General features: G+C 51.5%; 1 protein-coding gene across 1 annotated transcript in view; it reads right to left on the bottom strand.

The window, feature by feature from the left end:
* MTMR14 (myotubularin related protein 14) overlaps positions 1 to 12,130 on the bottom strand; it is a 91,572-nt gene that overhangs the window by 25,959 nt on the left and 53,483 nt on the right. The window contains exon 12 of the mRNA XM_048487303.1: positions 7,957 to 8,223. Within this exon, the coding sequence (XP_048343260.1) occupies positions 7,957 to 8,223 (267 nt within the window). The remainder of the gene's footprint in view (positions 1 to 7,956; positions 8,224 to 12,130) is intronic.

Raw genomic sequence — 12,130 nt, 5'->3', positions numbered from 1 at the left:
AGGGATGCGAAGAGAAAGAGTTCTGGGGACGTTAGCAGGATTTTTAGGTTCGCCTCTGCCCAGCCTCATGGCTCAATACTTCTCCACATTAATAAATATGGGAAATGGAAAAAAAAGAAGACCTTTCCCGCGTTAACTGCTGAGGAAGAGAAAAACTCCACGGAGTCATTTTGCAAGTGGGTGACAAAGGAAAGATCCTGCCAGCTGTTGGAAGACCTGGCTGAATTTATTCCAGCTCCACGATGAGCGCTTTGAGCCTGGACATGTCCAGAGACGCAGGTAAAGGGCAAGAGCCCTTCGCTTGGCCTTTGGCTCTTTGCTAGCAGGGAGAGACCTGCCTGGATTCAGAAGTGTCTCCCCCTCCTACCACTTTTGTTTGTGTTGCAAACTCTCCCGATTAAGGAGAAAGGCAGGATGCACAGAAAGGAGTCTGGATTTATACCCCATATTTCTCTCCTGTAAGGAGACTCAAGGTGGCCTACAAGCTCCTTTCCCTTCCTCTCCCCAGGATGTGGCTTCTTAGAACCACTGCCCTGCCCCACAACAGTGCGTAGAATTTGGACGAATGCTCTGAATGCATGAAGCGCGCTGCACACATTTCCTTGGCTATCCCAACAGCCCGTAAAGTAGGTCAGAATTGCTATTCCCCATAACTGCAGAGCCTGGGAAAAGAGCAGCTTGCCCAAGGGCACCCGGTGAGCTGACGGCACAGGTGGGATTTGAACCCGGTACCAACCAGGCTAAGCCGACTCTCTCGGGGACCGCAAAAAAGCACACCAGCACAGTCGTATCCTGCAGTTCTCTGTGCTAGGCTGGGCTGTTGCAAGCATTTAGGTCAATTATATTCTTAGCTTCATCAATGGCGAAGCAAGGCTCAAAAGTTCAAGAGAACCTTCTTGAGGTGGGCCAGGAAATCTGGACTGAAAAGAAGAGCTCCAGCTGGTTCCCAGGTGACATTTCGCTACATGTGAACATAAGAACGAGCCTGCTGGATCAGACCAGAGCCCATCTAGTCCAGCTCTCTGCTACTCGCAGTGGCCCACCAGGTGCCTTTGGGAGCTCACAAACAGGATGTGAAGGCAATGGCCTTCTGCTGCTTCTGAGCACCTGGTCTGCTAAGGCATTTGCAATCTCAGATCAAGGAGGATCAAGATTGGTAGCCATAGATCGACTTCTCCTCCATCAATCTGTCCAAGCCCCTTTTAAAGTTATCCAGGTTAGCGGCCATCACCCCCTCCTGTGGCAGCATATTCCAAACACCAATCACACGTTGCGTGAAGAAGTGTTTCCTTTTATTAGTCCTAATTCTTCCCCCCAGCATTTTCAATGGATGCTCCCTGGTTCTAGTATTGTGAGGAAGAGAGAAAATTTTCTCTGTGTCAATATTTCCTACCGCATGCATAATTTTATAGGCGTCAATCATATCCCCCCCTCAGACGTCTAAACCCTGGCACAACCTCTTCGGCAGTTGGTTTATCTCAGTTTCCAATCACCGCCCACCTCGCCTCTTCAGGCAGGGCCACAGAGCGGGGCCTGCGACGGGGCTCTTGACTGGCAGTTTGGCCAGCGTGGCTCATCGTGCAGCAAACCCCAGTCTCTGTGTGTTTCTTTTCTATCGCTCCTATCCTTGCGGAATGTTTCAAAATGTACGTATTTTAGTCTACTTCATTCCTCTCCCACCTTTCTCCCCAATGGGGAGCCGAAGGGGCTCACGTTGCTCTCCTCTCCTCCGTGTTATCTTGAAACAGCCCCGTGAGGTTAAGATAAGGCAACAGGGTGACTGGCCAAGGTCACCCAGGGAGCTTCCAGGGAAGAGTAGGGATTCCATCCTGGGTCTCCCAGATCCGCGTCTGACCATCACACCACACTGTCTTTCGGTAAGTTAGTTTTGAGGAGTGGTTTGACAGACACGCGCAAATAGAAGACCTGCACGATGTTATTTCCATTGTGGGACTTACAGGGAGTCGAAATGTAACCACACACAGGCTAAGTAAAATAACTTCCCTTCTCCTAATTCTTACGTGTCAAACTCGTGGCCCTCCAGATGTTATGGACTACAGTTCCCATCATCCCCTGCCAGCATCGTGCTGGCAGGGGATGATGGGAACTGTAGTCCATAACATCTGGAGGGCCACGAGTTTGACACCTATGCAAATCTATACCCCCACAGTTCTGCAGCTACTTTGCAACCCAACTGGTGCGAACGGATGATGGCTTAGTGATTTGCTTGGCACATAGAAGGGAATCCCTGGCATCTGCAGTTAAAAGAACAGGGCAGTAGGGGATGTGGTGGCTAAGAGCAGCAAATTCTACTCTGAAGAATCAGGTTTCATTCCACCCTCTGCCACATGAGTGACGGACTCTAATCTGGTGAGTGAGGTTTGTTCCCCCCTCTTCCACATGAAGCCTGCTGGGTGATATTGGGCTAGTCACAATGCCCTCGGCCCCACCTAGTGCACAAGGTGTCTGTTGTGGGGAGGGGAAGGGGACAGTAAGCTGCTTCAAGACTCCTTAAAGCAGAGGTCTTCAAACTATGGCCCTCCTGATGTTCAGGAACTACAATTCCCAACAGCCTCTGCCAGCATGGCCAAGTGGCAGGGCTGATGGGAATTGTAGTTCCTGAACATCTGGAGGGCCATAGTTTGAAGACCCCTGCCTTAAAGGTAGAGAAAAGCGGAATATGAAAACCAACTCTTCTTAAAAGATCTCCACCCGAGTCCCTAGACAGCAACTGCCAGTCAGAGCGGACAATGGCGACCTCAACAAACCAAGGCAGGAAGCAGCTTCATGCGTTTGTGCCTTCATACGACTCAGTGCTTTTTCAAGGAGTCATTGGGAGAGTGGAGGGGCAGGTTGTGAATTTCCTGTGTTGTGCAGCGGGCTGGACTGGATGACCCTGGAGGCCCCTTCCGCTCTGTGATTTTATTCCCAAAAGGCTGCCCTACAAATACGCAGCCAAAGCACTGTGACAAAGACAGGCACGTTTTGTGTGAACCAAGTTAGAGAAAGAGGATGCAGCTGTGCCCACAGCTATATTAAATACAGAACTATCTGAAGGCAGTCTCTGGATACCATTCAGTTCACAAACACAGTGGCCCACATAGCTACGGATACTCACACATGTAAAGAGGGACCTCGGACACAAAGGGGGAGCCCCTTGACGGTTCGAGGCAGCTCTAAACACCCAGGAGTTGCTGTGGCCCCACTCTGCAGTGAGGTAAAGCACTGTCCCACTGCTGGATATGCTCCCCCTTCGCCCTGGCTGCCCGCTGAGTGATTACCAGAGGTCTGGATTATTACCCCCGGCTGCACACGTTAACAAGGACTCTCCTCAAACCCCAGGATTTCCTCGGAAGATCCTCAGCTTCCCAGCTCTCGAGACCGCAAGACGGCAGGCCGGGCTTTCAAGAGCTCCTTCCTGCCTTCTCCGCTTCGCCGCTGCTGCACTGTGTGCGGGCAGCACGAGGCTCCGGCTTAATGAAGTGCCTAATAACACAGCCACAGGCACGCAGGCAAGCAGGCAGAGAGGAGAGGCAATTAAAAAAGGGAGAGGAGAGAGGCTTTCAAGAGGCCGAGAGCAGCGGGACTTCCTGCGGCTTGTGCAACTGGCCCGGCTGGGGAGGGTTTGGTGGGGAGGGGAGGGAGGCCAGAAGCAGAGCCACAGCGGGGGGGCTAAAAACAGGGGATCCACTTGAGGAGACTTGGTCCCCTGATCACCCTCTGGCTTATCCCAAACGGCCCCTGGCAGAAGTCATTGCAGCCACCCTGAAGACCCTTTTGACAGCATTGTCGTATGCGTCAAAAGCAAAGCAGCAAATGACGTAGAGTAAAAGAAGAAGGGTTTGGATTTATACCCCACTTTCTTCTACCTTGAAGGAGTCTCAGAGAGGCTTACAATTGTCTTCCAGAGTGGTGTAGTGATTAAGAGCAGGTGCACTCTAATCTGCAGAACTGGGTTTGATTCACCACTCCGCCACTTGAGCTGTGGAGGCTTATCTGGTGAACCAGATTAGCTTGTGGACTCCAACACAAGCCAGTTGGGCGACCTCGGGCTAGTCCAGGGGTCTGCAATTTGTGGCTCTCCAGATGTTCATGGACTACAATTCCGATTGGCCGAGCTGGCAGGGGCTGATGGGAATTGTAGTCCATGAACATCTGGAGAGCTGCAGGTTGCAGACCCCTGGGCTAGTCACAGATCTTCTGAGCTCTCTCAGCCTCACAGGGTGTTTGTTGTGAGGGGGAAAAGAGTTTGTAAGCCCCTTTGAGTCTCCTTTAGGAGAGAAGCGGGGGATATAAACCCAACTCTTCTTCTCCCTACAACAGACACTTTGGGAGTGTTCGAAGAGAACTTTGACTAGCCCAAGGCTATCCAGCAGGCTTCATGTGTAGGAGTGGGGAAATCAAACCCAGTTCTCCAGACTAGAGTCTGCTGCTCTTAAGCACTACACTACAGTCGGGTGTGTGTGTGGCTCTTAGGGAAGAACAGAGTTAGATTAAGGTGAGACGAAGGCTTGGAAGGCCCGGCTTCAAAAGGCTGCTCTGCCCTGGAAGCTCTAGTCTTGGGTCAGGCGCTCTCGTTCTCTCAACACGGAAGAAGGGAAACCCAGGTGCACCGCTCAGAGCTCCTTTGACAGATGGCAGGATCGAAATGCAACAGACAGCTGTGAATCTAAGACTCTGGCCTCCAGCACGGAATCTGGCGCCGGACTTCCCATCTCTACAGACTCTGTTTTTATTTTAAACACTGCAAGATTCTAAACCTCCCCAGGTCAGGAGGAAAACTTGAACTGATGGGCTGGATGATCCAGGCAATCTGTTGGCAAAAGGGACACGGACGCCATGTTCCTCTCCCCCTCCCAACATTGGCCCCTCCCAAGCTGACTGCCTATGTCGTAGGTGTCAAACTTGCAGCCCTCCAGATGTTATGACTACAGTTCCCATCATCGCCTGCCAGCATCATGCTGGCAGGGGATGATGGGAACTGTAGTCCATAACATCTGGAGGGCCGCAAGTTTGACACCTGTGGCCTACGTCATGGGACTCACGTGGACCAATAATTTTGCAGGTCTGGGGCAAGGGGGGGAGGGGCTGCATCGAGGAGGAAGAGAAAGTGCTCCCTTGTCTGCAATGCAACTCCTCCGCCCTCTCAGGCCAGTTCCCCCAGAATGAGGCCAGCGGGGCCTTTGGACCCGGTCACTGACTCTGCCGAGGTCAGAAGGGCCGCTGCAGGAGGGCAGCGAGGCCAAGATCTGCCTTACCCCGTGCCGCCTTCTACTGAGGGACAACTGGATCGAACCACTCTAAGGACTTTGCTGAAACTGCGGCAGAATCACAAAGGGGCTTCTGGTGGCTCTGGACTTCTGCCCCTGGCCCTTTTCTGGCGACCCCCACCCACTGACCCCACCGCACGTGGATGGTCTGAGCACGGACTGACTTCCTACTCTGGTTGCCCCCAAGAAGCACAGGCTGGGTCATGACCTGAAGGAGACAGCACAGGCAGCAACCATGTGCATTTCATACATTCACCCCTACAGCATGACAGAAGATTTTCTAACACAGAGAAATTCAGACAGTAGCAGACAATGCGGCCACCCGAACACGCTTCGCTCATAGTAAAATGTACCGTAAGAAACAATGAGACACGGAGAAAGGTGAGACAGGAAGGCTTTACACATGCATAGGGGGGAGGAAGAAGAAGAAGAAGAAGAAGAAGAAGAAGAAGAAGAAGAAGAGGAGGAGGAGGAGGAGGAGGAGGAGGAGGAGGAGGAGGAGGAGGAAGAGGAGTTTGGATTTATATCTTATGTTCTTATGTTCTTATATCCCCCCTTTCTCTCCTGTAGGAGACTCAAAGGGGCTTACAATCTCCTTTCCCTTCCCCTGTGAGGTAGGTGAGGCTGAGATCGCTCAGAAGAACTGTGACTAGCCCAAGGTCACCCAGCTGGCGTGTGTGGGAGTGCACAGGCTAATCTGAATTCCCCAGATAAGCCTCCACAGCTCAAGCAGCAGAGCGGGGAATCAAACCCAGTTCCTCCAGATTAGAATGCACCTGCTTTTAACCACTATGCCACTACTGCGCCAATACAATTGATATAAGCTCTGCTCATGACCTGAGTTCAATCCAGATGGAAGTTGATTTCAAGTAGCCGGTTCAAGACTGACTCGGCCTTCCATCCTTCCAAGATGGATAAAGTGAGTACCCAGCTCGCTGAGGGTAAAACGTAGACGACTGGGGAATGGCCAATCACCCCTTAAATACAGTTTGCCTGGTAAACATCATGAGGTGCTGCCGGTCCTTGGGTCAGGAATGACCCAGCGTACAGGGGACTTACCTTTAGCTTTTACCAACAGGGAACCAAATCTGTGTACATGGGTCTCTCTCCGCCATTTTACGCTAACAGCAGCGCTGTGAGGTAGGGATGGCTGAGAGCATGTGACCGGTCCAAGGTCACCCAGGGAGATTCTGTGGCAGAGCGCGGATTTGAATCTGGGTCTCCCAACTCCTAGTCAAGTACTCTAACCATCCCATGGCGCTCGCTCTCGTAATAAATTTAATCAAGTGAAAAAAAGATCTGTGTGTTTCCAGCCATGAATCTGGACTATTTCAGACTTTCCTGTGAAGGGTTAAGATGACCAGAGTGAGTTTTGACCCCTGAGGAACTCCGCGCCTGTTCTCCTGCCCAGAGGATTTTTGCCCGAGCCTGACTTTTCAAGCGGGGGGGGGGGGGGGGGGGGGGGCACAACTTCCGGGCCACAAACACCTCGGAATGGATCGCCGCCTCCTGCCCGCCCCCCCCAAGCTCCGTGCTTCGAAAAACCGAGCCTGGTAACAGCAAGCTGCCATTACCCAGAGGATTTTGAGCTGCCTCTCCGCACAGCCCAGATTTAGCTCAGAATAATTGCACTGTAAAATATCATTAACACACGTGCTTGGGGAGAAGAGAGGAAAATTAAACTGAGAGGGCATGCCCGTGAGCAACGCTACCAACTCCCCAGCCGGAGCTCCCGCCCTGATCTAGCAGAGTCCTCTCCACACGTCCAGGGCACAAGGCCTCCAAAAAAGGCAGGCCAGACCCAGAAGACGGCAACGTGAGCCCCGGGTGGAGCTGGCTTCCCGCTGCCCTCGCTGTCAAGAAGCCTACATGTCATCCTCGGGCTGAGCTGCACAGTCTGCTCGAGCCTGTTCCGTTGTTAGGAAGTAAAGGTTCGAGATGCTGCTCCCCGCAACAAGAGGGCAGGGCAGGTTTCTTCGGACTCAGGGGCTGCACCTTCTTTTTGGGAGGGAATGAGAAACAGGTAACATGACCTCACAGCTGGAGCAACTCCACCCTCCAAGATGAAAAGGATCTCCCCCCCGGTGCTGAACGTGCCGTGGTCCGGAGGCTGCTGGCTCAGGATTGGGAGAGGGGCCAGCCAAGAGAAAGGGCTGGCCCGTGCAGCATCCTGCCGCTTGGGCCGCAAGTGCCCCTTCCGCACATGCAAAATAAAGCGTTTTCAAACCACTTTCACAACTGTTTGCAAGTGGATTTTGCCGTTCCGCACAGCTTCAAAGAGCACTGGAAGCAGTTTGAAAGTGCATTATTCTGCATGTGCGGAATGAGCCAAGGTCTGCCGGGTCGCTCTGATAATCCTGTTTAAAACGACCCCCACCCGCGAAAGCCTCTGCAAAGTCCATGGGGGCTTCCAAGGGCCTCGGCTTGCAGGGGGAGCTCGGCCAGGTCCACTTACCACGGACTGGAGAAAGTTCCTCCAGCCTCCAACCAAAGCAGCTCTCCCTCCAGCGGAAGAACCTCTTCAGTTGCTCAATGGAGAGAGTTTTAGACCAGCATAAAAGCCAGAAAGGTGTGTGGGGGGGGGGGGGGGGGGGGTGGCTTTTTGGATAATGCACAACGGCCCCGCAGCTGTCCTGCAACCCAGTGCCCCGCTGACAGGCGTGCATGTGCCGGAGTACCGTCTTACCAAGCCGCTTGCGTTTGGGTGCCCGCTGGCATCAGCTCCACAGCTTCATAGGTGAAACTCCCCACGGCGCCTGGGGAATTCTCCATCACCAGAGAGAAGTCACTGCTCAAACTGGTGGTGCTGCCCCGGTCTCTCTGCTCTGGAATACAAAACAGGTAGGTAGAGGCCCAGCCCGGACAGTGCTTGCCTTCTGAATGACACGCTAGCCAGGGTTGCAGCCCCCTTGAACACACCTGGGTGGCACGGCCCAGCACGCCAGTCCAGATCCTGCTGGCAGGCAGTCCCCCAATGCCAAAACAGCAGCAGAAGCCAATGCTGCCAATGGTAGGAATCACAGCCAGGCAGCTCTGCGATGGCCCAATTCAAGCAACGTCGTGCACGCTAGTCGAGACTTGTCAATGGTTGCTCATGTATGTTTCTACACCCTTTTGTGGTTTAGAAACCACAGGACATTGCAGGTTGTCCTACAAGCCGGGAATGGAGCCATGCAGGCGGAGCCCATTCAGTAGCCATTAATTTGTGTTAAAATTTCTATACTAGGAAACTAGTTTGCCGCCTTATTCACTACTGTGAATGACTCTGGCTCAGTGCCCATAATGTGGACAAACGCAACCACCATTCCATTGTTTAAAAAGGGTGATCAGGTAAATTGTATGCCAAATATTTACTTAACCATCTTTTGAAGTGGATTTCGACTAATAGGCCAATCGAAATAGAGCAGATTGGCTTTACGAAAGGAAAGACCACCCTTGACCACCGTATGACGTTGGAAGCACTTGTGTCTAAATACCTCTATAGAGGAAAATCCAATCTATACTAGTACTTGAATAGCTGACGTCACGAAGGACGTACACACACACACACACACACACACACACACACACACACCCCACAGGAAAACAAAACACATTTCCCAGAAGGACTCCCAGTTTTGTTTGCAGAGAGTATTAATGATAACAAAACATTTTATTACCACTTGCTCTTCAACGACCCAGGTCAAATTGGATTTTTAGAGCTACTAATAGAAGTCACACTTTTCTCTACTGGAGCTTATTTAACAAATCCTAACCATCAAAACCACTAATTGTCAATTTATTGTATTGTCGAAGGTTTTCACGGCTGGAATCACTGGTGTGCTGTGTGGTATACAGGCTGTTTGGCCGTGTTCTAGCAGCATTCTCTCCTGACGTTTTGCCTGCATCTGTGGCTGATCCTCTGAAGATGCCAGCCACAGATGCAGACGAAACATCAGGAGAGAATGCTGCTAGAACACGGCCATACAGCCCGGAAACCACACAACACCCCATCAATCTATTCTTTTTCTATCTTATCCAAATAATCTACCAAAGTATTGTCGAAGGCTTTCACAGTCGGAATCACTTGGGTGCTGTGTGGTCCTCTGAAGATGCCAGCCACAGATGCAGGCGAAACGTCAGGAGAGAATGCTGCTAGAACACGGCCATACAGCCCGGAAACCACACAGCACCCAAATCTACCAAAGGTTTCCAACTGTCCAAAAACTTGTCCAAATTCCTTAAGTAGTGAAGTTAGTTTGGCCGCCTCTGCCCACTCTAACGCTTCAACAAGCTACTAACAGCAAAGTCTCAGAATTCAGGAAGCAACGCGGCAAAGTTTCCAGGAACCAGAAGGAGGGATTTTAAAGAGTCTCTCTCATCATCTCAACAGTTACAGCCAGGAAAGGTACACACACACACACACACACACCTCTTGAGGTCCTTTACTGGAATCCCTTGTTATGCCGGGGATTCGTGTTTCCTTGACAGAAGCTTCTGTCATGCATTTTGCAAACCGCTCAGAACAAATGTGGTTGCCACTTCTCATCCAAAGAGCAGCTATTTCTCTCCACTCTACACAAGAGGAGCAGCAGAGGGCTGCTGCACATGCTGCCATTAAAACCACAAGCACAAGGCAAAAAAACAGGGGAACTGTGTGCAGAGTTGCGACACGGGGCCTGAATCCCCAAGGGCCAGTCCAAAAAGATGTGGACCAGGCTGGATGAAAACGGAAATCTGAACGAGGGAGGCAGAGATACTGAACGAGATTTCAAGCGGTCACAATTCAGCTTCTTGGTGCAGAGATTCAGGATGCTTCGAAGGGGCTACTTCAAAGGAGCAGCAGTGGCGTAGTGGTTAAGAGCAGGCGTACTCTAATCTAGAGGAACCAGGTTTGATTCCCCGCTCTGCTGCTCAGAGGCGTAGCTGGGCCAAACTGCGCCCGGTGCGCATTCCACATTTTCCACACACACACCCCATGCTTACGTTTCGCAATGCTCCTTCGTAAGTCAGCTTCGTCTCCTTACCTTAGTTCTTAGTTCAGGCAAGTTAGCAGTGTTCTTAAAAACAGGCCTGATGTGGAATCTTTTTTTTTTCATACTTCCCAAGAGACCTTGTGAACCCCAAGGTCTCCTGGGAACTGTAGTTCCTCAGGCTGTTTTTACTGAGAACAACGCCTTTTGAAGCCTGAAAAAGGAACTAAGGTGAGTATGGGAAGGGGGGTGGGGGGCGCTGCGGGGGGGGGCACCGAAGGGGGGAAGGGGGAGGGGCCTGGGGTGATTTTTGCACGACGCACCCCCCGCCCCCTTGTGGCTTCGCCGCTGCTGCCGCTTGAGCTGTGGAGGCTTATCTGGGAAACCAGATTAGCCTGTGCAACACACGGCAGCTGGGTGACCCTGGGCTAATCACAGTTCTTCAGAGCTCTCTCAGCCCCACCCACCTCACAGGGTGTTTGTTGTGAGGGAGGAAGGGAAAGGAGTTTGTCAGCCCCTTTGAGTCTCCTTACAGGAGAGAAAGGGGGGATATAAATCCAAACTCTTCTTCTTCTACTGGATTCAAATCCAGAGTGCTCTGGGTAGCTTTTGTGCCATGTGAATAAATACCAGCTAAAACATCCCAGACAGACATTTGGCCCGTGATTAAGAAGGGAAGGACAGAGCTGGGCTTGGAGGGAGCTACATATTTTTTTCTCTTTAAGGTGAAGGGATAGTTATGATGAAAATTACTTCAGTGCTTTGTTGAAAAGTTGAGCTACGTGAGTTCCCAAGTCTTCACCCCAGGTATAATGGTTAGGACAGGGGTCTGCAACCTACGGCTCTCCAGTTGTTCATGAACTACAATTCCTATCAGCCCATGCCAGCATGGCCAAGTGGCAGGGCTGATGGGAATTGTAGTCCATGAACATCTGGAGAGCCGCAGGTTGCAGACCCCTGGGTTAGGAGCACTAGACTCTCATCTGGAGAACCAGGTTTGATTTGCCACTTCTCCAAACGGGCGGCAGACTCTGACATGAAACACTGGATTTGTTTCCCTGCTCTTCCACATGAAGCCTGCTGGGTGACCTTGGGCTAGTCACAGTTCTCTCAGAACTTCCTCAGCCCCACCTGTCTTACAAGGTGCTTTGGGAGTTGGAGAAGGGAAAAGGAGTTTATAAGCCTCCTTGAGACTCCTCATAGGAGAGAAAGGTGGGGTATAAATCTAATATCCTCTTCTCCTCTTCAAATGGCAGCTGCTCCTTTAAAGGTTGAGAGGGTTTTTTTAAAGAGAGGCTGGATGGCCATCTGTCAGGAGTGCTTTGATTGTGTGTTCCTGCATGGCAGGGGGTTGGACTTGATGGCCCTTGGGGGTCACTTCCAACTCTATGATTCTATGACTGGGAAGATGGCTCCTCTGTGCCTGGAAGTTAATGCACTCTCCCAAATAGATCTTTGCTCGCAGGAAGCCAGAGAGTGGACACACTAAGCCTGCATCCAAGGCACAGCTAAACACGGCCACTTGGAAGTCTTGGACAATGCAATCTCTCAGCCTTCATTCCCCATCTTAATGAAGAGGGGATCAGACTTGCTTTTTACCACACAGGACCAGCTTACTCTAAGCCACATTCCGCCCTGGAAAGTAGATCACGTGAATTATAAGCAGGGCTGTGCCTGTCCTGGACAAATAGCTTTTGACAACCAAACGAGGTTGGATTCAGCAGTTTGCATGAACAATGCCTCTGAAGTACGTTAGCCTGGTTTCCCTATTTTGCACTGATTCATAGGGACAGCATGGAGCTGTGCAGGATGCTGACAGCTCTAGGGGTCTGCAACCTGCGGCTCTCCAGATGTTCATGGACTACAATTCCCATCAGCCCCTGCCAGGATGGCCAATTGGCCGTGCTG

This window comes from Sphaerodactylus townsendi, linkage group LG03 (genome assembly GCF_021028975.2).
Source record: "Sphaerodactylus townsendi isolate TG3544 linkage group LG03, MPM_Stown_v2.3, whole genome shotgun sequence".
NCBI lineage: Eukaryota > Metazoa > Chordata > Lepidosauria > Squamata > Sphaerodactylidae > Sphaerodactylus > Sphaerodactylus townsendi.
This window is presented reverse-complemented; position numbering and strand designations above follow the sequence as displayed.